The sequence below is a fragment of the Pteronotus mesoamericanus genome, unplaced genomic scaffold (assembly GCF_021234165.1).
Source record: "Pteronotus mesoamericanus isolate MK-2021 breed Mesoamerican mustached bat unplaced genomic scaffold, CSHL_Meso_final scaffold_651, whole genome shotgun sequence".
NCBI classification, from domain to species: Eukaryota; Metazoa; Chordata; class Mammalia; order Chiroptera; family Mormoopidae; genus Pteronotus; species Pteronotus mesoamericanus.
In genome coordinates this window covers 38,064,296-38,088,748 of record NW_026555325.1, presented here as the reverse complement: position 1 = coordinate 38,088,748, position 24,453 = coordinate 38,064,296, and the positions used below count along the sequence as shown (strand labels likewise).

Below are 24,453 nucleotides of genomic sequence, written 5' to 3'. Positions count from 1 at the left end.
ATTTTACACGAGGATACATGAGAATATCAAATGAGGACACAAATGAGGATATACAACTATCTCTCAGAACTATACATTAAACGTTTTACACATTTTCAAAGGAGGAGAGAGATGTGGCATGGCAATTTTGTGTCATGGTCAAATCATGACATGGTTCAACTTGTTGAGAATAAGAGCAAGAGATGCTGTAGATCACATTGGTGCTAAAGAAAGGCCATATGTTTATTGGAACATGTAAGTTTTTGTCTACTGCATATGTAGGAAATTATGGTCAGGCAATGAATAACTCTATTCAAAACAGGTGAGTTCAAATCTAAACTTTTTCCATTTTCTGAAATCCATCTTTCCAAACCATTAATCGTTGTTCATCGAAATTGTTATTTTAAAAGTGTAGGGATAACACAAAACTACCGTATTAGTGGATGTCACATATACTTAGCACAGAGTTTGACACTTCATAAAACAAAAACTTTACTGTTTTGTCCTTCCAATATTGCATCATTCCTCTGCCCAATTTTATAACCCCTCCTTACTTGCTGAATCATGAAATCTTCCATCCCTTTACTTTCCTCAGAAAAACCTGCTCAATTGAAGTAAGCTAAGTTGATAACTCAATCTTACATTTTGGTTTGGAAACTGCCCCAGTTTTCTTTACATGAAAAAGTCACTAGACTGTTTTTTGATTCATATGCTCATATTTGCATTTGAATCACACACTCTGCCTACAACAAAAATACAGTGACAGAAGACATAAATGGAAATTATCAAAAAACACACACTGTATCATTTTAACCTTTCTCTCCCATTGTTTTTGTACAAAGTGATTTTAAACTTATGTTTTAAAAAATTACAAATGCTATCAAGTGAATATGGAGACTTACTTTGAAAATAATCACATTTAAATAGTTAAAAAATAAAATTTTAATCATTCTACACGTGCATAGTATACAAGTAGTTCGCATTTACACAATTGCATTATGCCTTCAGAGGCATACACCTAATAATGGGTGCTATAATTGTACACTTGGAGTTCTAGAATCTGAACATATTATTTTTTTGCAGTTATTTTCATAAGGGCATATATTAAATTAATAATGTGGGTTGTTTATGAAAAATTTCAGATATCTTACAGAGCTGATGAAGATTTCTCAGAACTTAGTATGTTAAATGTTTTAAACATTTTCAAAAGAGAAAAGAAATAATCATGTCCTAGCTGTCTTAACTTTAAAATGACAGTGGTGAATTTTGCACAGCCCAAACTAGCGAGCATATATACCTTACAGAAAGGCAGCCCAGTACTACTCTCAGTCACCCTGCTAACTGTGTACACAACGCCCCACACTGAGCTCAGTGTGCTTTAATTTGATACTTCAATTAAACATTTAGGATTATATTAAATTATTAACACATTTTTTCTCATTTTACCAGACATAAGCCTATCATTAAAGCACCATAAAGTCACCTCTTGTGCACTCTTTTCATCCTTACATTTAATTAAAAGCCAATTAAAATAAAATTGGTATTTCAAAAAAATCTCTATGTAAAAAGTTTCCTAAAATGATGGACCAACTCCCAAAAGTATTTCTAATGTGGCTGGCAGATTTTATGGATGAACATCTACATTCTTATTTTATAGTTAAGACTTTTCTAAAATATAAAAATATTAACCTTCATGACAACTTCTGAGGAGACATTATTATCACCTCCACTTTATAGACGGGGAAAATGATGCCAGACAGATTACTTTCTCTTTCCTCTCCCTCTTTAATTTGCCACAGTTCATCAAAGTGAACCTAGAGAATTTTGGAAAGGTGTGTGGCACAGCTGCACCTTAAACACAGGCAAAGTACATTCATTTTTCATTTTATTTCATTCTCTTGTGCCAAACATCGAAACAAGGAACTGCATGAAGTCTCACATACTTCTGTCCATCGACAGAGCACTGAAAGCACCCATAAACTGTCTCCCTTTTCAAGTTCCCCATTCCACAGAGTATGCAAGGTCCTTTTGGAATGTTGTGATTAAGTAAGTTAACTCGGATATGAGTCCCTTCTTTGAGTGAAATGTCAGTCATGCTGAAACGTTTGTCATAATAGTCAGAAAAAAGATCATCTAGGTAAAGCTGTGAACGAGAAATGACATCCATCACTCTTCTATCTAAAAGGACAAAAACAGAAAAATGTGTCAGAAGTCAAATTAAGAAAACATAACCAAACTGCATTTATAATCAAATGATTATAATTTGGCTTTTAAATTTATATTCTTAACAGACAGGATTACTAATAGACAGCCTTAAGTGTTAAACCCAGAAGTAAAAAAAAAAAAAAAGCATTTGAAATACTCTTCAACAGACATACTTCTTTCAAATAGTATATTTCTCAATCGGTAGAGGAATGCAAACGTTGCCGTTTCTTCCCTTTCAAATCCTCCTTTTGACACTGAAGTGACACAAATGTCTGTAAAAGAAATTTAGAAGATGTTATAACTTGAATTCATATTTTGTGGTTGACATAGTTGTGGTCGATGAATTCTGGTACATGCCATCCATTGCATTTTTTAAGTTAAATTTTACATTTTTTAAGAAAAGGTAACATTCAGATGGTACAAAATTCAAACAGTACAAAAAGGGGATACGGTGACAAAGAAGTCTCTAGTCTACACTGACCCCAGCCTCAGTTTTCCACCCCAGAGGTAACCGACTATTAACTTCCTTACATAAACTTCCAGAAGTGCTCCCCATATTTTACAAGTGTAAAGGAGTATGTATGTATGCATGTATGTACATATGTATAGAAAATTCTTTAGGCTCAAAAAGTTATATACTACACATTTCTTTCAAATATCTCTGAGATTATTCAATGTCAGGATATATAGTGCTACTTCATTCTTAGTATTCCATTGTGTGGATGCACATTATTTAACTAGTTGCTGATAATAGATCTTAAGGTTATTTCCATTCTTCTGCTGTTACAAACTGAATATCCTTATCCCCATATCATTTCACACATGTAAAGCTATCTATAGGATAAATTTCTAAAAGTGTAAGGCTAAAGTATATGCACACTTTAAATCTGGATGGATGTATCAGTTCTATCAGTTCATATGCCTTCTAACTATCAGTATAATTGTAAAAACCTGTAGCCAAATGTCCTGAATAGAATTTAATTTGCATGTTTTGCTTTGTGCCTGGACTCCCTCTTCTCTTCTCCCACAGAACTATAGAAACAAACGTAAACAGGTCCAAAAAGGTCTATAAATTACCATGGCTAGTGAGCTCATTTGCCTGGTCCTGTGGCCTACGCCTAGGCTTGAGCTGGCTGGCCTCCTAACCTGGAAGATCTGTGAAGTGTAGAAATCTAAAGTGAGCTGCACTGAGGTATTATATAAAGTGACAATTTTAGGGGAAGCATTTGTACTCTTAAAGTTATTTTTAGAGAGAGTTTGAGGGGAAAGCTATGATAGGTAAAAAGGAAGAAAAGCTGTCCTTGGGTCCACTTGTTTGGATATAGATATCTACCTGACACTTTCAGATATACTACTATGTATTTACTCCTCTATTTGCCAACATCAAAAACTCCCTATTAGAAGGTCATATATTATCTCACCACGTAAGGCAAGAAATAAATACTTTGTCAGTGGATTGCATTTTAGCTCTTATCTGTAATTGTAAGTGGAGTGGTGGGAGTCTAGAGCCTTTAACAAAAAGCAGGAAAGAGGTATTGGGTAAGTAGGGACTGCAGGGTATCTCCCAACTACTTCACCCAAGCATAAAATTGACAGTGCTAACAGCATCATTCTGCTGTAGTTGGGGGACGGGGGTGTGGTAGGGGAGGGTGTGTGTGTGTGTGTGTGTTTGAGTGTGTGTGTGTGTGCGTGTGTGTGTCCCCTATAAAATTCTTAAACATTTAATCAACTCAATGTTTCATGTAAGTCATTCACTTACCAAAGCCACCATCCAAGTAAATGAAGAGTTCAAAAACACTGAAAGCTATGGTTGTATGTGCTGGAAAAACAATAGCTTTGTCCCTTCCCTTGGGATTCTGTTCATCCATAAAATGGAACTGTAATAAAAAAAAAATAACATTATTAAGGAGCATTAACACATAAGGATAGTTTTTTGGAGAAACAATCCTACCAAAACAACAACAACAAAACACTTCTCCAAGTAAAGAATCATCTTACTCAAAATAGACTTTACAGCAAAGGTCCAAATGGTGCAATGGGAACTCATGTTCTGTATCAGGAAACACTACTCATCACTTTCCCACTTACTTTGGTACTGGAGCCAATGATTAGTGCTGCCACAACAGTAAAGCTCCACAGCACAGAAGCCTTTCTCTTTCAACCGCAAACCAACTAAAATGCTACAGTTTTTTAGCCTACCCTGTCCACTGTTCCAAAGCACTTAGAGCTTCCAGCAGCTTTCCAAAGCAATCATCAACAATTAAGTAAATGTTCGTGCCCAAATGATCCAATATTAAACAGTTTGGTGGGCAGCTAAATGGAGCCTTTATTTTCAAAGACTTGAAAAGATTATCACTGAACCCTATCTTACTAACAATTTGTTTTCATAAAATGAATCGTCATTGTTATGTGTCATTATGGGATGACAGACAAACATAATTGAGGTAATAATTAAACACAAGTTACTTTAAACATTTTTTAAAGGATTTAACACTGAACAAAGTTTAGTTATCGACAATATTATTTTAGAAAAATATAAAAATATAAATTCAACTTTTAAAATTTAAGTATAAACTATATCGCTTAAAAATAAAAATCAACAAATTCACAAAAGTATTCAATTTTTAATTCTTAAAACAGCATTTAAATAGCAATAGGAGGGATGCACATTATTTCACAAAGATTAGTGTTTTGTTTGTTGAGAATCCAAATTTTCTTGGATTATTTTTCACATCTAAAAACCATTACTGTGCAAAATCATTGCAGCTCCTCAGTTTCAACATTTGACAATATACACAAGTCTCATTAGAAATTGAGTACTTTTTAAAATATTTCCATTGCAGCTCTTTAGTAAAAGAAACCTAAATGAGTGTGGTTTTACCCGCATGGCCTCCCCACGAATTCCAGCATGTACAGACAGTGAGCACTGGCGTGTGGTTCGAATGCTTTCCATGACCACACACAATACTGCTTTTCTGCTGTTCCTCGACTGACGTATCAAGCTGTGGTCAAAATTAATTTTTCTAAAATAAACAAGAGAGACATTCACAAGAATCTATACCATTTGATTACATATCATCCAATCATTTTTTGCTAGCATGTTACTCATTCACAGTCTACCTTAACTAAAAGTAAATCAAGGCAGGCTTAATACAAGTCAGAAAGTATGCTTGAAAGAAACTTACTAATCCTCATCTCCTTTCTAATCCGCATCTCCTTTCTATTTTCTTAACACATGCTTATTATAGGAATCTATTGGAGAGACTCTTTTAACGTATTTGTTGCAAGCAAATTCCTGTATTCTTTTAATCTAATAATTTAGCAAATGTGTTCAGATCCAAAGCAATTTTGTGGGACAATTAAAAATTCTGTCTAAACCAAATGACAGAATTTTTTGGATATCTACTCATCCAAAGTTTGGATATATTAATAATTTGTATTATTTCAAACAAATCAAACAAATATATTACATTAGTAAAGTATAACCTGAATGTTTTAATCATTCATTCTAAAAACGTTTATATAATTAAGATATTTAATGAAAACACTAACATGTGTAAGGATTATTACACTGACCGTGTAGTAATTTCCTTGAGTAATGTTGAAATTTCCACTTCGTGTTTAGTTACTACACCAAATGAAGCTTTGACTGCAACAGAATCTGATCCAGCAACATTAATCCCAACATCATTCACAATATGGTTGCCTCGCCTTCCATAGAGTGAAACATCTGATTCATCTTCATAATTCAGTAACTGATAAGACGAAATACCTTTTAAAAAAAGAAAATTAATATTTTTCAAATGTCGTGAATTCATCTAGATTACATATAGTAACACATTAATTTACCATTTAAGACTTGATTGCCCCACTGTTGGGAAAGGCAATGTTTTAAACCAAGGTTAAAAATAGCAATTCAATTAATTAGAAAACAACAAGAAATAAACAGCCAGAGTATTTAAAATGAACAGACCTTCTTAAGCATCAAGATCCACTAGGTAGTTGAAAGAAAAACAGGTGTTTTTGAGAAATAATTTTTCAAAATGTCAATTTATTTTCTAACCTAGTCTGTAATATATTTCAGTTTGCCAACTGTAGTAAGTGAATCATAAAAATTAGATACAAATTACTTTAATCTCATTTGACCATGTGAGATAGGTAAGACTAAATAATACCTCCATTTCCTAAATGAAAATTATATTATGTCATACTCTACATCATTTGGTTAAAACAATTTATAAAATAATTGAAATAAAACTATACAATAATCTTATAAAGTAGGCTTGAAAATTGTTTGATCAATAAGAGATTTGATACTATTATAAACTTTAGGCACTGTTAAGCATAATAATATTATTACTGCTATAGCAATAAAAGGTGCATTTATCAGTGAAAATGTGTAAATATTATGAATATAAACAGTATATATGGCCCAAGTTTAGATTACCAATAATATAGGTGAATGAGGAGTCATTCCCAAACACACATTTAAACTTACCAGCTGAAATTTCTCTGTCTCCTAGAAGAATATCTTTCAGTGTGAAAGGTGTTGAGGTAAATTTATATCTAGGAAACAGAAAACATCGCTTCTTTTTTACCACCAGACTTAGAGGTTGGTACTTGTCAGCTTCACTAAGGCTTGGAACAGGAACTAATCTCCCTCCATCTCCAACTTGCTTGACAAAGCTCTTGGTGGCAGCAGCAAACATATTAATATAGTATCAAAATGTCACCAACTGCAACCCTCAGAGAACAAATCCATATTTTCAAAGAAAATTAGGCACAGAACTAAGCCTTACTTGATTTTAAATATAATTATACACATTAAAAATACAAAGCATGGTTCCACCAAGTAGTTTACAGTGTACAGTTCACAACACTGCCTCCCCTGGTGTGCTCAGGTGATGAATTATAGATCAACAGCGTAAAATGATCCACAAAGAGTAAGTGTAATTTGAAATTACAGTCTATAGCACTACAATAAACACAGAAAACTAGTAATTTTAAAATACTACCAATGTCCTTAAAGAGGGTCAAGGTTAATAGTAGTTTGCCAGTTTCAAAGGAAACATATAGCCCTACAGGGAACAATGCAATTAGGCACTAACATTATCCCTGGACAACAGCTACAGTGTATCTAGTCCAAAGGGAATTCTTTGGCAAGTCCACCATGCCAACTTTGGCAACAGAAAAGTGCTGTTTTCAGTCCTTATGTTATACAGTTTATTGTTTGAACATCTCATTCATTTTCCTTGTATGATTACAAAGCCAAGTGATTAATATAACAAAATCGCAGACTAAAGAAAACAATTGTATGCAGATCTTTATAAAATACTAAATGAAAATCACATTACATATAAATAACTGTATGAAGTCTGACGTGTAGGGTTCTTACTCTGAGGATGGCACTTGGACATCTCTTTGAAAGAGGATCCTGCTGCATTTATTTATTTTTTCATCATTACCCCAGTTACTCAACTTTTAAAGAGAGTTATATACGGTTTTGGCTTGCTTTAAAGGAATCTTGTGGCTAAAAACACGTTTTAGAAACAAACCTGAGTGCTAAAATATTGTAATGCCATAGTTACGTGGATGTTAATATACAGGGCCCAACACAAATAATCATAAGCCTGTAATTCTGTAACATAACAGTATCACACTCAAGCACACCATACGACATTTTAGGTGAAATGTTCAAATTAAAACTATAAATTATTACACTCGTATTATTACCTACCAACCACACTCAGACAGGCCATACTTCTGCCGGACTCTGTATTTTGAAATAGTGGCTTTGTGGTATTCAGAAGATATTCATTAAAACATAACATTAGTGGATAGTAATCAATACACATACACATATAGAGACAGTAGGGAGAGGAAGAAAGAATAGATTTAATTCAAGCCTCAAATAATACAAATCAATTTGATTAGATTCTGGACATCTTTTAAAAATATATTTTCAAATATCCAGGGCTCGCATGGACCCGCAAACAGTTTTTAATAATGTCCCTTCTGCGAACACTATTGTGCAAAGCAATTTTCCAGAACACCGGGGAAGCACACGGAGTCATTTCTGCAAGTGGCTTGCAAATCCCTAGAAAAGCGATTAGGCATCTCTGTCGCTGTCTGAGCCCTACCAAAGGTGGTGCATCCCAGGCAAACGCCATTACAACCAACACCACAGGTGTGCGGAAACAGCATTTAACTGAAATCTAGTCCACAGAAAAGCCTTCGTTTATACGTAAGGGGCTTTGGTGAGATCCGCAGACCCAGCATTTATCTCGCTACGAAAGCCTGTTAAGACAATGAAGCCCATCAGGCAACAGAGAAGGGGGGTCTCTGGACGTCCCCGCGAGCTCCTAAAGGCTGGGATCCGAGGAAAGAGCCTACCGCAGCCTTCAGGGGCTGATACACTGCGAGTCTCTAGCTTCGGGGCCAAGCCCAGGGGTGTTCTCTATTTGCATTTGGAATTTTGAATCTTTTTCTTAAAGTGACGCAGCCCTCATCCTTCCCCCGGCCAAAAAAAAAAAAAAAAGGGAGAGGCTGAGCTCAGGTCCCGCAGAGTCTGTGAGGCTTGCCGCCCGACAAGCGTGCCCAGGCAAGAAACGGTCTCCTTTCAAGGACACAGAACTGTGGCCTCAGTAAGGACAGAGGACAGGGTGGCCGAGAAGTACCAAGACCGCAGGGTGGGGAGAGGCAGGAGCAGAAGAGCCAGGCTTGGAAAAGGGGGCGGGGCCTGTAGGGATAGGGGCAGGGCCGGGCGCCAAGGAGACTGGGAACCGGTGGGCGGCGCCGAGGTTGGAGAAGGGCTAGACGCCGGGACAGCGAGAAGGCGTGGCCGGGAACCTCGACCGGCGCTGCCGCACCGAGGCCCCGCCTCTGCCCCCGCCTGTTCCCTAAGCAAGGGGGACGCAGGAGGGAAGCAATAAGGGGGGCTTGGAGAAAAGGAGGAGAGTTGGGGAGGAGGAGGCAGCGGCGGCAGCTCTGGAGCTCCTCTCTCGGGGACGGCCGACCCGAGGAGCGAGGACGTCGATTTGTACCGCTCTTCCTCCGGCCGCTGAGCCCTCCCTTCTCGCCATGTCCCAAAGCCGGCATCGCGCCGCAGCCCCGCCGCTGGAGCGCGAGGACAGCGGGACCTTCAGGTCAGCGCGCGGGAGGTTGAGGCCGCGCTTGGCAGGTCCGGGAGGGGTGGGCTAGAGAGACGGGGGCGGGTGACCCGGCTCTCCAGCGGCATTGTGGGTAAAGCCCCTTCCTGGCGCTTGGGCCCCCGCGGCTGCGGGCGGACAGGCTGGCGCTCGGCCCCGCCCTCTCGACGGCGCGCGGGCCAGGGTCTGCGGCCAGGACCCGCCCCTCCTGCATCTGTCGTTGACTTCTTTGGTGGAGGTGATTCGCGGCCGCCCGGGGATTGGTATTTGCTGGGCTAGTACTGAGAGGCTGCAGCACCTCTGTTCCCCAGCGAATCCGCTCTGTCCTCATTCAAGTTATGTCCCTAAAAACCTCCCTCACTCTGGACCCCCTGCCCCGTGCCCGCCGCAGTGGGGCCGGAAGATGGAGCACCTTGCCAGCTCTGGCCGCCGAGAGCTTTGGCGCCTCCCGCGTCACTGTTGATGATGGTCAGAACTAGCCTCTGTAGGCTTCTGCTTCTCTCCCCACTTTGGCATGCAAACCACACCTTTTTCTCTTTGCAGTTTGGGGAAGATGATTACAGCTAAACCAGGGAAAACACCGATTCAGGTATTACACGAATACGGCATGAAGACCAAGAACGTCCCTGTTTATGAATGTGAAAGATCCGATATGCAAATACACGTGCCCACTTTCACCTTCAGAGTAACCGTTGGTGACATAACCTGCACAGGTCTGTATGCAGAGTTAACTCCCGACGACCATGCGAGTTGGCGGTCAAAACTTGGTATTGATTATCAGTTGAACAAGTGCCCTTTTTACTGGAGACAGCTGTGAGGAGCAGATTCTTGAAACAGATCTCTCATCTCAGGCCATTGGGATTTTCCAACTTCATCTGATTCTCTCCCTAATTTTCTCTTTCCCAGATACCAAGAGAAGCTCAGAAACATCCTAGGATCCTCCTAGGTTCTTCCTCCAAGAATTAGGGTGAGGCAGGAAAGGTTCTTGGAGCAGCCATAGCTGGATCAGTAGGTGCTGTCAAGTTTTATGGTTTGGTAGGTTATAATAGATGCCAGAGGGCATGACCCCAGAATTTTCTGAGCCTCTCCCCTTTCTGTATGGACTCATTCAGCACTTCAGGCCTGTTGTGCCACATTGGATTCTGTATCCAAGCAAAACGAGGAAGGCAAAAAGCTTGGATACTCCATATTGATTGTGTAACAGCTTCTAGTTCCTGACACTGTGCTGGTGTTTTAATAAGCTGTCATCTCCTCTTTTAATTCATGGGGCAATAGGCTCAGAGAGCTAAGAAGTAACATGCCCAAGATCACATGGCAATGATGTTTCAGAGTTCAAACTCACATTTATGGTTTGTGAGTTTGAGCAAGTAACTGAAGCTGCCCCGTTTGTAAATGTAGACATTTTATTTCTTATGTATCTAGTTAATTGCAAACAAAAAATATTGAATAGTAAATTTAACTTGGAAGAATGTCAAGAAACAAATTCAGCAGGAAAGCTCAAATTCTACCATCTGATAATCTGAAGGCATCATTTGTGTCCCTGAAAATCTTGAGTCTGCTGTTTTCATTGAAGCCACGTTAAGACACTTTTGAAGTTTCATTGTGTGAGGCCGGTGGATTGGGGGTATTAGCTGGAAGATTCTTTATATGAACCATAGGATCAACAATGCATTATTTGTTTTAGCTGGTCTATTTTTAAATATCAAGTGAAATTGTAAGAAAAAGCCTTTCCCCCCTTAGTGTATTATAGACCAGAGATTAACACCGTATGGCAACCATTCTGCCCGGGCGCCATCCTCTTCTTACACTGCCCTACCTTCCTGTACAAGCTCATCTGCTCCGCAGCTTCAAGTACTATCTAAAGGCTGATAGTTCTGAAATCTCTCTCTTCCACCCAGGGCCAGTTACAGAACAGTGTATCAGCTTGTGTATTCTGGATGTTTTTGCTTAGATGACCCAAAAGCACCTCAGTCTTTCATTGACTCAAACTGAATCCGTCTTCTCTCAAATTTATTCCCCCTGTTTTCCCGAGTTTAGTAAAGGCACAAGGCGCTGCCATCCCCATTGGCTTATAGTAGAAATTTGGGTCTCATCTTCTTGACTCCTCCTCCTCCCCTCTGCCTCTTGTCCAGTCTGTCACCAAATCTTACTTCCTAAATATCTTGAATCTGTCGGCTTCCCTCCTCTTTCCATTGCTACTGATTGGGCGACCGTCATCTACAACTTGGATTATGGCTACAGCCCTGTAGCTGTTCTTTCAGTTTCTAGTGTTGTGTCTATTCTCCACATGACAACTAGAGTCTTCTTTCTGGCCTTAAAGTCTGTTCATGTACTTCCTCTTGTTAAAATCCATCCATTAGTTTCCCCATTTGTCCTCTGGACAAATACAGATTTGCTAATAAGACTTAGAATCTTGCTGTTCCAAATATGATCAACAGCAGCGGTGATATCACCTGGGCACTTGCCAGACCTCCTGGATCAGAGTGTGCATTTTAACAAAATTCCTAGACATTTCCTATGCACATTAGAATTTGAGAAGCACGAATTTAGGAAACTGTTCTCTGACCTCTCCTCCTACCCTTTATCTCAAAAATTTCTTCCTTCAGGCCCTTACAGTACCCAGCTATGTGGGGCTCTGGAGAAGAACACCATGCTCCTTACCTTTGAGCCTTTGCCTCTTTTCTCTGCCTAGATTATTCTTAACCCGTAGCTTTTTTCACATTACTAGCGTTCACTCACCTTTCAAGTCTACACTTAGTTATCTCTTCCTTCCTTCATAATGCCTTTCTGAATTCTTGCCACGAGCAGGGGAGCTGCCCCTTTCGCGGCTTCCCCTGCAGCCTGCACCTGGGCCTGCCATCACATACACCATCGCATATTTCACATGCCTGTTTGCTGAGCCGGTCCCACACTCGGGTTTGTGCTCTTTAAAGGTAGGGACTCTGTTTAGTTCTCTACTGTATCTCTAATACCTATGTTAGTGGATAAATGAGTGTGGTGTATGTGTGTCTTCCGACCCTCGAGGGTCACACTTGAAATTTATTCCCTGTCTCCTTTCCTTCACCAATGGAATGGACACGAGTACTCTGGTACCACTTTTGAAGGGTTCTCAACACCTGGTTTGGACACAGAAGGAAAAAGATTGAATTTACCATTTACTAGGTGTGATCGCTTACTGAAATTAGGCATCCGTATTAGTGATTAGTCAGGCCTCTCCCCTGCCGCCACCTTGGCTACCCATGTAAGGGATGCAGATCGAATGGAAGACACATAACATAAGCTCTCATCTTACTCCCCGTGTAATTCTTCCCACACTGAACACAATATATAGGCATGACTGTTTAGCTCAAGAAGAGTTTTGATCCAGCGTAGGACAGGCTGTTAGAATAAAATTGTGTGCAATTTGCTGTAAGTGGCACCCTTAAAGAAAACTTCTTGCTGCAGAATTTCTCTCGGTAAATAGGGAAAGAGTAAAATACAAAGTTGCATTTCTTCAGAAGGTATGACATGGTTTACTTTATTATCATTTTATGTAATAAACATAATGTAGACATAATGTGGATTTTTAATTCAGGTATGCATAGAATTAACATAGAAATTATGGGTTTTTAAATGTATTTCATGTAGTGAATACTTTATTACAGCATATTCGTAATATGTTTTTTATTACTTAGTGTGTGTATGTAAAACCTGTAATGACTTTGTTTTGTATTATGAAAACATCTCTGCAAGGCTCTCATTTTCACAGTGTATACTTCGTTGTTGTTCTTAACCTTAATTCAGGTGAAGGTACAAGTAAGAAGCTGGCGAAACATAGAGCTGCAGAGGCTGCCATAAACATTTTGAAAGCCAATGCAAGTATTTGGTGAGCTAAATTTCTTTGTATTCTGCAGCTCAAAAATGTCATGGCTGAGGTAAGATTAAAAGTTTGAACCTGCTCACAAAAGCAGCAGAGTGAACAGTTTTTAGTATCTAGCTCTAAAATCTTATTCCTTGCAAAAATATATCATCCATTAAAGACAGCCTTATCCTTAAGAAATTAAATGAAGGCTCTCTTGAGCTAGGCTTTCCTCCCCCACCCCAGATGGGGTGCAGTAGTACAAAACTGGAGTTTTTCTGGCCAGTGTCTTAGCATGTCAAGACTCATTATTTCTACACTGTGGAAAGCAAGGTATAAGGGGGAAAAGATCAGCTAAGCACACTCTTTCAGAAATTCCAGTTTGGAAGGAGACAAAAAGATTTCCTTTTATCATAGAATGTATGCGAAATATAAGAGGATCCTAAATGGGATTTTCATTCTTGACATACCTTTCCAAAATAAATTTGTTATCACTTTAGGTACTTTTGGGGATTATTGGTCCTAGAGCACCTCATGAGTCATAAACTGGTGTCCTTTGGCTTTTAAAGGGCACATCCTGGAGGATTGTGTTCCTTCAATTGCTTCTCTTTACATGCACTCAGATACATTTGGAGTACAGTTTGGCATATGTGATCCTGGCTGATAGCAGAAGCCCATGGGATTTTAGGATGGGTTTTTTGTTTCCCAGCCATAGCAAAACTTTTGACTTAGGGATGTATTTAGGTTCATATGCAGTGCTGCTCCCTTTTTCTAAGTTATCCTAACCAGTTGGATCGTTTAGAAGTAACCAGTGTGAGCTTTGGATTTCCTAAAATGGTTCTTGGTTCTTTAGGGTCATACAGTATAAGTGATTTATGCCAGCATTTTAGACACACCACATGGAATGGCAGGTATTGGGTCTCCCCCTTGCTGGTGATGGCCATGTGCTTCTTGCACATGGCACTTCACTTTGTCCACAAAAAAGGGCTAACACACTTTACTATACACAGGGAGGCAAACGTAGGTTTACAGTAGTGAGTATGCAAAACAAAGTTTATTCATGTATTATTATTTATTAATTGTATTGTTTTCCATATGAGCAACTGTAAACCTGCTTTTGCTGCACCCAGTATATTTGTGCTACTTGACAGGTAAGGTGGGAATTACTAAGCTGTAATGAGGCCTCAAGTGGCCTGATTTAGTACAGAGACTTTCTCCCTTCTCCAGCACAATTATTTGGGAAGCTTAGGCATGCGGCATTGTAAGTAAGTACGTGTATCTCATCAGCCTATATAAAGCATGAAATTCTGGTAGAAAAGAAACGTGAGGAAGTGGCAATAACTAAATCTAATTTGCCATGGAAGAAATGCCTCTTCAGTTGCCTAGTGGTAGTAGCCTTGGAACGTAGCTTATTCAGTGTCAGGCATCCATCACTCAAGTAACTAGTGTTTCAAACTACTTAGAAGAAATGGTTCTTTTTTTCCGTAATCACAATCCTCATGTGCTGAAACCAGATTCATGCATCTATTGTATGTAGGATGTATGTAAATCTTAGGAGGATTTTCCTAGCATAGAGCAGATGATATATCAAACAGATTTTCTTCCATTATTATCTAAATGAAAAAAGCTCCATTCATGGTTTGTATTATTCACGGGCTAAATTTCCTGAGTCTTCCCTTTTTGTGTAGTTGTAACAGTAGTGTGCTTTATTTAAATACATTTTATTTAACACCAATTATATACAATAAGTACTACAAGGTTTATGAAGGTAAGTAATACATAGGGCCTACCATCAAGGATTTTATAGTCCAAACGGGAGAATTGCAGAGAGGGATGGTCAAATTTCATGCATTTGTAAGAGGGTATAAGTTATGCTAAAATAGTTTGCTAAAGAAAGTATCAAACCAAATGTTATAGTGCCTCAAAGGAAGAAGAAATTATATTCCATTGGGATAAAAGGGCAGGCTTTTTAGAAGACGTGGCATTGGAGATATACCTTGGATGATGGCTAGTTCGGATTCTCATGGAAAAAGTGGGAGAGAAGGGTATTCCATGCAGAAGGAACAGCGAGAAAAGGCATAGAGGGTAAAGTAGAAAATGTCTGTCATGTGTTTAATAATTTGGAGGAAATTATTTGATTTTATAACACTTTAAAAAAATGTTTAGCTTTGCAGTTCCTGATCCCTTAATGCCTGACCCTTCGAAGCAACCAAAGAACCAGCTTAATCCTATTGGTTCATTACAGGTAAGTTGTACAGTTTTTCCACACTTAACATCTTGTCTACTAAACAAAGATTTCATAAATTGATAAAAATCAAGGGCTAAGACAAGGAATTAATATTTTAAAGATATGATGACACAATATTTTGTTTTCCAAGTTACAATCATTAAATAATACAGTGCTAACTTGACATTATTTTTCTATTTATTTATGTTTTGGATTTTCTTCCATAAGCAGTATCAGCCTTCCGTTTGTGGAATTTGCATTTGAGATCAACAGGACCTCAGTGCACATGGCTAGAGTGTTTTATACTTGAAGAATATTTCTTGCCACTCTTGTGACAAACGTTTCCACTTCTGTTGAGACAGAAGACTTTAAAGAACCCAAATTGGGTCACCTAATTCAAGAATAGGGAAGTAGTCTGTTTATTTACTTATTCTACCAGATATGTGTTTGTGTGTATGCACAGCTTTGAATTTGTGCATGCAGAATATTCTTCTTGCAGGTTATCCATGTGCTCTGTTGGACAACTCCAGTTCCTGTTATCTGGCCAGTCCTTTGGTCTCTCTCCTGTTCTGTTGAGTTATTGTGTAGCTTTTTCCCTCTTTTCCCAACCTTATTCAAGTCTGTTTGCTGGCTCTACTCCTCTTTTGCTCTTGATCAAATACAGTAGTTCACCAGTGGTAGGTATGGGAGTCTATAGGTAGGAGGGGACAGGCTTTAGGAACTGTTGGTAGTGAGACTTATAGATAACCTCTCTAATGTTTCCAAAGAAGGCAATAGTAGTTTCTCTTCCTATTTGAACTCTTTGATATCAGCTCACTGTGGCTCAGTGGAAGAACAGCATTCATAGCAGGAAACTGCTTCAGTTTGGTATTGTGGACTTACAAGCTATAAAATGCAGGAAACCTATGGTAAATACAGGGTCTTCCTAATTTTTCCATTGCAGAATAGCATTATTCCTTTAAACAAATAAACAGAAATGGGATCAAAATCATGAAAGAAGATCATTTATGTGAGTGAACCATTGTGTAGTAAATACTACTAAAGCCTCATCTCAATTTTCTAGGAATTGGCTATTCATCATGGCTGGAGACTTCCTGAATATACCCTTTCCCAGGAGGGAGGACCTGCTCATAAGAGAGAATATACCACAATTTGCAGGCTAGAGTCATTTATGGAAACTGGTACTTAACATCTTTTTACCCTTATATAGTTTAAAACATTTGAAGTATTTTCAGATGATGAACGGCAAATAGAAATTTCTGTTGTGATAACTTCTCAAATTTTTCTGTTGAGAATGAATTGATACACTCCTGTTATACTGTCTCTAACTTATGGATGAATTTAAGTATAAATATTTGGCTTAAGAATACTTCTTAATTTGACATTTTTAAAAATCATACACTGCTAATGGAAACTCAAATGAATAATTAATCCCTTAAACAGTCCTTACTGATGTACTAGTGACCTAAAAAAAAAAATCTCGTTGGTGTTTTAGCAGCTATTCTAGAAGATTATAGTGGAAAACATCTTGTTTACATTCGAAAACAGGATGATTAATAAGATGCTAGTTGACAAAACATGACAGTGAGATAAAAATAAAGTAGAAATTATTCTTTTAAATTATAGCAACTTCTATGTCATGAAGGCCATAAACTATGAGAAAAAAAAGAAGTCGCGTAAGTCCTAGCCAGTGTATCTCAGTTCGTTGGAGCATTGTCCTGTAACCAGAAGGTTGTGGATTTGATTCCCAGTCAGGGCATATACCCGTCTTGCCGATTCAATCCGCAGTCCAGGCACGTATGGGAAAACAACCAATCGATGCTTCTCACTTGCATCGATGTTTCTCTGTCTCTCTTCCTCTGTCTCTAAAAGCAGTAAGAAAAATGTCCTCAGATGAGGATTAGAAAAAAAGTGACTTAATAAAGTACTAGTGAGGATTCCTGTTCTAGCTTTTTTAACATGTTTTTATCATTTTAAAGTGGCTTGAAAGAGAATTTTACCTTGGCTACGTTTCAACTAATAAACAACTTTTTGCCACTGAGAGGGAGTGTGGGACACTGCAGGACCCTCGGCCTCTGTTCTTGATGCACCCGTTGGTTTGCAAGGTAGCAGATTACTTAATTTCTCTGGGCCTCAGTTTTTAAATCTAACAGAAGCATGGAAGGAGATAAAATATATGGTATCTTTCAACTTCAGTATCTCCTTATTCAGGTTAGAGAAATTCTGCATAATTGTCAGTTTATAGGAAATTGCAAGCAGGCAATAAACATTGAGAGACAAAAGTTGTAATTCAAATATACCTTGATAAACTTTGAATATTTCATCAGAATTAAACCAGATATAATTAAAACCAGACGTAAGGAAATATAACTGTTAAAACAAAGTATAACTATTAAAAATAAATCATTAAAAGAAACACCTTTGAAAATCTAAGATTTAATAGCTGTATGGATTGCAATATGCAAAGATGTCAGGTCAATAGAAAATAGACTAGTATGTAAAAACCACGAGCCCCGGCTGATGTGGCTCAGTGGATTGAGCTCTGAACTGTGAAGCAAAGGGTCACCAGTTTGATTCCCAGTCAGAACACATACCTGAGTTGCGGGCCAGGTCCCCAGTAGAGGGTGCGTGGGAGGCAACCATACGTTGCTATTTCTCTCCATCTCTTCCTCCATTCTTCTCTCTCTAAAAATAAATAAATAAAATCTTTAATAAAAAACAAACCATGAGGTTGTTCTCTGATTAAATGCAATATACATTTGATCATTCTCTGGACACGTTTCTAAACCTACCATTTCTTTTTCTTTATTTAGGAAAGGGGGCATCAAAAAAACAAGCCAAGAGAAATGCTGCTGAGAAATTTCTTGCCAAATTCAGTAATATTTCTCCAGAGAACCACATTTCTTTAGTGAGTAATGATCATACAGCTATGATGTTAATGTGATTAAGCATCTCTTGCTGTAGGAAGCTTTCCTAGATTTCTTGTTGTACAGATACTTCAGAGTTGCAGTTTTTGAAAATCTCTTCACTGTTTAGTTACACACTACCCAGTTTAACCTGCTTGCTATATGTGAGCCAGGTCACAGGGTGGCCGGGTCAGAGGGCTTGGGAGACACAGTGAAATTAAGACTACTGTGGGATCTAAAGAAAATAGGCCTGTAGAACTATTTTTGCCTTCAAATTGACAGTGCATTACATCCCTTCGTTTATTCATTCATTTAACCACTCAGCAAACATTTAGTGAACATATACTCTGTGCCAAGCTTTGTGCTGGGTACTGGCATTCAGTGAATAAGACAGTCTCTGCTGCTAAGAAGTTTGTAGCCTACTGAACGAGAGAAAAGAACCCTACAGACTGGTCCTGACAGAGAGTGCCACAGGGACATAGAAGGCATCCAATTAAGGCAGGGGTTGGGGAAAGCTTCTTGGAGGAAGTACTATATGAGTGAAGACCTGTACGATGAGAATAGGGGGAAAGAATTCCAGAGAGGAGAAAGCAGTAGTGAAACATCATATGCAGTCTGGGATCCCTAAGTAAGTTGGTGTGGCTGGAGCATGGAGTTGGAGGGAGTTTCAAACTGTACAGCCAGTAAGGTTAAGAGGAATGAAATCTTGCAGGAACTTCTGTATTAAGGAGACTCAACTTTATCCTGAAGATAGTACAAAGTCAATAAAGGATTTTAATCTGGAAGAACAGGATCTAATTTTACAGTAGAAGAGAACTCACTTGGCTATGTTATGAAGAGTTAATGATTATTAGAGAGACCCTCGAGAATGCTGTTACACAAAGCAGATGAGAAATAGCGGTGGCCTAAATGAAAGGGCTGGCAGTAAAAATGGCAGGTTTAAAAGTTAGAAAACTAAAGTGCAGGGGTCATGGTGATTGATTGGATATGGGGAGTAAGGAAATAAGAGGAAATAAACATTTTTAGCTTGGCAACGGATTAGATGGTGCTAACTGTTCATTCATCTGGGGAACACAGAAAATGAGTACGATTTGAGGAGGAGCAGATAATGGGCTAAATGTAGGATACATTGAGTTTGGAAGACAGCTAAGTAGAAGAAATGCAGATGGTTATAATAGAAAAAAGTATGCTCAACTTCATTCATGCAAGTTAAACAATATACTGATTTCATGTTTTAGATTGACACAATCTACAAAGTTTGATAATACTTGATGTTGGTGAGGGTATGAGGAGAAAAGCACCGTTCAAGACATTTGACGGGAGTATACAGTGATTCAAAAATCAATTTGAAAGTATTTATCAAAATTAAAAGCATGCACGTTCTTTGACTCAGCAGTTGTACTTGCAAAAATTAATCTACAGAGAAAGTCATTTCAGTGCAGAGTTTTATTGTAACATTGTTATTGAAAGCAAGAAACCAAAAACAGCCTAAAACCCTTAGTTGGAGGCTAATGAATATAGTGCATATACATGCACTGAGATGAGAAAAATGAGTAAGATATAGAAGAGGAAGCTATCATTTTTGTTTAAAAAGATTATATATATATGTATGTATGTACTTGAATGTGCATAGAACATTTACAGAAGGGTACTGAAGAAATGTTTTAACAGCAAGTACCTCTGGGAAGTGGAATAGATATCTTTGGGGAAGGGATGGTAAGGAAAAGAGACTGTTTTTCATTAGCTGTTTGTTCTTATTGCATGGTTTTTTAACCATGTGAATAAATTATGATTTTTTTAAAAACCAATTTGTTTAAAGTTTCAATCAGGGAATGTAAAATTCTATTTAGTAAATTTTACAAATTGCTCAATTCTGGCCATCCCGTTTATCTTTTGAAAATTTCTTTAACCCTGTCTGGGCTCATTAATAAATACGACTAAGGACAGATTTCCCTACCTCAGAAAGTAGCTGGTTTTGGTTTCATGAATGTCATAATATAGGAAAACAATCTGAAAACCATATACTAACATGGAAACATAAAACATTGTAAACACAGGTAAAAAGGGAAGGATATCAGGGAAAGTAAAGAAAAGAGGAAAAGGAGAAAAACATAAACTCATTTGGGTTCTGGGATATAAGTCTGAAAAGAACTTTTTGACGTCCTGCCATTCATTTGAATAACTTGTTCTTCTCTAACCCATCATGCACATTTTACCTTTTCTACAGTTTCTTTGTTTTCTCCTTTACAGCTTTTGGTTACAATGATTGGTATTTAATACAAGAAATTATAAAGATATGAAAATTGCTTTAATTTTAATTCATAGATTGCTGTGCTGGTCAGATGCAATTATTTGTGAATGTGTTTACAGTGCTCTTAAATATCTTATCTGCCTTATGACTATCAGAGGATTTGACTGCAAGACATTTGTACTGTACGAGAGTATTTTTAAATACTCCCAGTATATTATTGCATGTGCCTCTCTTTTCTTAACATCATGGTATTTGTTAAGTGTCTGTACTTGTTGCTGTTGTCTAATTTAAAAGAAAGTTAACCAAATGGCATTCATTTAAACATGCTTGATAAAGTATTAAATATGAGTGCCTTCTAAGTACTTTCAGTTATAGTTTGGAAACCAGTCCCAGTTCAGAGTCTTAGTCTTCACTTCTGTTTTTCAGACAAATGTAGTAGGACATTCCTTAGGATGTACTTGGCATTCCTTGAGGAATTCTCCTGGTGAAAAGATCAACCAACTGAAAAGGAGCCTTCTCAGTATTCCAAATACAGATTACATCCAACTGCTTAGTGAAATTGCCAAGGAACAAGGTTTTAATATAACATATTTGGATATAGGTATGAGGTTTTGGTTTTTTGGCTTATCCCAAAACATGTTTCTTTTAAAAATATGTTTAAGAAACAAAAACTTCTATTATAATTGGTTTCATTGATCAGGGATTCTAACTACATATAATTGCCACAGCAGTATTATATATTATTGATATGTTCCATTCTTATAAAATAATGTTAACAGTATCTAACATCTCTACAGTTGTAATAATAAAAACAGTAATAGCTAAGATTTATAGAGTTTTACTATGTGCCAGGCACTGTTTTAAGGATGTTACATAATAACTGATTGAATCCTCACACTAACCCTATGAAGTAGGTTCTATATATCCGTGAAGAAAGTAAGGCACAAGAAGGTTGAGAAATTTGTCCAAGATCACCCAGTCAGTCAGTGGTGGAGACAGATACACTGTCTATTAAACTAGCCCTGATGGCAAGATTGACAAATAAGAAGGCACCGACGTTTCTAGAACAAGTAGGGAGTTTGTGGGGGCAGTCCTCTTTCCCCATTTTGTCACTCTATGCCAAGTCTGTGAGATAAATGAGGGCAAGTCAATTTATAGCTTTATCCTATTATGTCTATTATCTTCTCTCTTTAGCCCTTAATCGTTTAGGTAGACAAATGCGGAAAGACTGGAAAGCAAGTCACAGTTAGGATTTGCTTTTAATGTATAAAGCTGGCTAATGTGCACATATGTGTTTATTGTCTTGATTTAACATCGGTGTAATATGTGAAGAATTTGATATTCCTTATTCCAGCCTCAGTGAGCTGTGGGGACCCGGCTTGTCAGAGCTACTAGAACTGGGAAGTAGGGCGTTTAGGGAATGAAAGAACTTCTGATTGTCTCAGCTACTTTAGGATCAAATGATGGGGTCAAGTGCAGTGTCTTAATATACTGAGAATGAGGCCAAACCTGGGAATATAGTACAGATAGAAGGTAGGAAAGGTGGCTGATGGGGCAGGCAGCGGGGAGCAGCTGCTTGATAATAGGTGTGGTGTTTCCTTGCGGGTGACGAAATGATGGAAATGTTTCATAACTAGATAGAGGTGGTGGTTGCACAACGCTGTGAATGTACTAAGTGCCATTGCATAGTTCACTTTAAAAATGGTTAATTTTATGTTGTGTAAATTTTACCTCAATTAAAAAAAGTAAAAGAACCTAAATGCTAGAACTAGAAAGTCTCTTCAGGCATTAAATATTCCGATGATGTCTGGACATTTTCTGCTACAGTGACTAACTGAAATAACATTTAATAATGACCACTTTAAACAAATTATGGCTCGTGTGTTTCTATTTCTTCCCTTAGCTTTTTAAATTATCTTTAGTAAGAGCAATTCATCATTTGATGGGAAAATTTGTTTCCTGGGTTTGGGTATTGTTTTTAAAACACCCTCCAATGGTGTCCAACCTGCAGCCCGTGGGCCATATGTGGCCCAGGATGGCTGTGGATGCAGCCCAACACAAAATCGTAAATTTACTTAAAACATTATGAGCTTTTTGTGCAATTATGTGTCACAATGCATTTAATGTGTGGCCCAAGACAACTGTTCTTCCAGTGTGGCCCAGAGATGCCAAAAGGTTGGACACCCCTGGACCCATGTATAAGATGGAACTGGACTCTTTGCACAAATTATAACCGAAGAACATGAAGGCACAAAGGAGGTCTCGCCCTGAACTGTGTATTTCCTAGTTTGGGCGGGTACTGAAAATAACCCTAGACTTCATAATGAAAAATGCGGTCTCCCAAGTTCTGTAGCCAATGTTTTTTTCCCCTTTGTAAAAAGTTGCTGTGGTTCAGTAATTTGCAGACACTGTCTAACTAGCCACATTAGAATTACCTTAGGAGCTTTAAAGAAAAAAAAAAAAGCAAGAATCTGGCATTTTTAATCCTCACCCCTGCATTTCTGACTGAGTAGGTTGGAGTGAGGCCTGGGCACCTTTACTCCTTTAAAGTTCCCTCATGACTGTGAAGCACCTCTGTGTCTGAGAACTGCTGTCACTGAGCAGTTGTGTTTTGTCTTTTGTTTGTACAAGAATATCAAAGATGATGATTAAGTGAAGTAGTCTATCTACCATGGATGCTTACAGAGAAAAACAATGATTAAAAACTAGTGTTTATACAAAAGATCTACTTCATACACACTCATTAACCGTCATGTTTGAATCTGTCATTACAGAAGAACTGAGTGCCAACGGGCAGTATCAGTGTCTCGCTGAACTGTCCACCAGTCCCATCACAGTCTGTCATGGCTCTGGGATCTCCTGTGGCAATGCACAGAGCGATGCCGCTCACAATGCTTTGCAGTATTTAAAGATAATAGCAGAAAGAAAGTAACCTTGGAGCAACTTAGAAAACCCTTCGGCAGCACATAAAAAGTTCTTCTTCCACCCCTTCCCAAGTAAAACGTATCATGTTTGAGTTTGTGTGTTGTTTCTAAATCTCTTTCATAGATTCCATCAACACTACAGATTTAGTTATCTCCTAGTTGTTACTGAACTCTTTTTAATGGCTTCAACTTTGTATTGGTATATTGTATTTATAAACTTTGTACCATAGGCAGAGTGTAGCACCCATTTGACAAAGTCATGTACATAGAAGGAAGAAACTGCATGTGTATTGATGATGATGATGATGATGATGATGATGATGATGATAATGAAGATGATGAAATAAAACTTCTAACAACAGCCTTTTGTACTGGTTGCTTAACCTCTTTGTCCAAGGCTTTGAAAGGGAATTCGAAGGAAGCCCCTTAGGCTTTGAGTGTTGAGAAGTGGACTAACAGGCTCATACTGAATGTGATTGTTAAATGTCAGGAACATGATTGGTTTGCTGTATTTGAATCCATGTAATAAAGAGCTGTTGTTATAATGGCTTCTACTGATTTTATTAAAGTGTTACTGACTTGACTGCAGCCCCATTCTTCTTAGCCATTCTTGTGAGTAACATAATGTGGCTGTTTTGTTCTTTACACATCCCTAGTTTACTTCCAAAAGTCAAAGATTAAAAAAAAAACCTATGTCCTAAGCAGAAATGTACAAGTATATGTGTAACTCACTTCCATATTTTCTCTAAGTGTTTACAATGCCGTCTTTTTCTTTGACGTAACCATTCATCAGTGAATTATTATTACTGTAGTTGAAAAAGTATTAGTAAAATTACAGAAAAAAAACTCAGTGTACTCAATTCCATTATAAGAAAATGTTTCAAACAAAGCAGTGAGAGAGAAAAGTTTGGGAAGGAAGTGTCATGATTTTACTTTGTCCTCTCTATTTTTATGTATCACCCTGTGACCCCTCAA

At 38.0% G+C, this 24,453-nt stretch overlaps 2 protein-coding genes across 2 annotated transcripts; one reads left to right on the top strand and one right to left on the bottom strand.

The window, feature by feature from the left end:
- Window positions 1–1,864: 1,864 nt before the first annotated feature.
- PJVK (pejvakin) lies at window positions 1,865–8,354 on the bottom strand. The gene is made up of 7 exons (XM_054562537.1): window positions 8,325–8,354; window positions 6,683–6,872; window positions 5,761–5,956; window positions 5,066–5,207; window positions 3,944–4,061; window positions 2,358–2,456; window positions 1,865–2,157 (listed from the first exon to the last, which is right to left on the bottom strand). The coding sequence occupies exons 1-7, from the start codon at window positions 8,352–8,354 to the stop codon at window positions 1,865–1,867; spliced, it is 1,068 nt and encodes a 355-aa protein (XP_054418512.1).
- A 669-nt stretch (window positions 8,355–9,023) lies between these two features.
- On the top strand, window positions 9,024–24,000 carry PRKRA (protein activator of interferon induced protein kinase EIF2AK2). The gene is made up of 8 exons (XM_054562539.1): window positions 9,024–9,329; window positions 9,876–10,045; window positions 13,116–13,197; window positions 15,337–15,415; window positions 16,461–16,578; window positions 18,211–18,305; window positions 20,981–21,155; window positions 23,329–24,000. The coding sequence occupies exons 1-8, from the start codon at window positions 9,265–9,267 to the stop codon at window positions 23,484–23,486; spliced, it is 942 nt and encodes a 313-aa protein (XP_054418514.1). The 5' UTR covers window positions 9,024–9,264; the 3' UTR covers window positions 23,487–24,000.
- The last annotated feature ends 453 nt before the right edge of the window (window positions 24,001–24,453 follow it).

What these genes read in the sequence shown, in the direction of transcription:
- PRKRA (XM_054562539.1), top strand. Translation starts at nt 9,265, where the DNA reads ATGTCCCAAAGCCGGCATCGCGCCGCAGCCCCGCCGCTGGAGCGCGAG. An exon ending in TGGTGACATAACCTGCACAG is followed by an intron (nt 10,046 to 13,115) that starts GTCTGTATGCAG and finishes ACCTTAATTCAG; the next exon opens with GTGAAGGTACAAGTAAGAAG. An exon ending in AAAGCCAATGCAAGTATTTG is followed by an intron (nt 13,198 to 15,336) that starts GTGAGCTAAATT and finishes AAAAATGTTTAG; the next exon opens with CTTTGCAGTTCCTGATCCCT.
- PJVK (XM_054562537.1), bottom strand. Translation starts at nt 8,354, where the DNA reads ATGGCGTTTGCCTGGGATGCACCACCTTTG. An exon ending in CCTGGGATGCACCACCTTTG is followed by an intron (nt 6,873 to 8,324) that starts GTAGGGCTCAGA and finishes GCTGCCACCAAG; the next exon opens with AGCTTTGTCAAGCAAGTTGG. An exon ending in TTACTTGGATGGTGGCTTTG is followed by an intron (nt 2,457 to 3,943) that starts GTAAGTGAATGA and finishes TTTCTTTTACAG; the next exon opens with ACATTTGTGTCACTTCAGTG.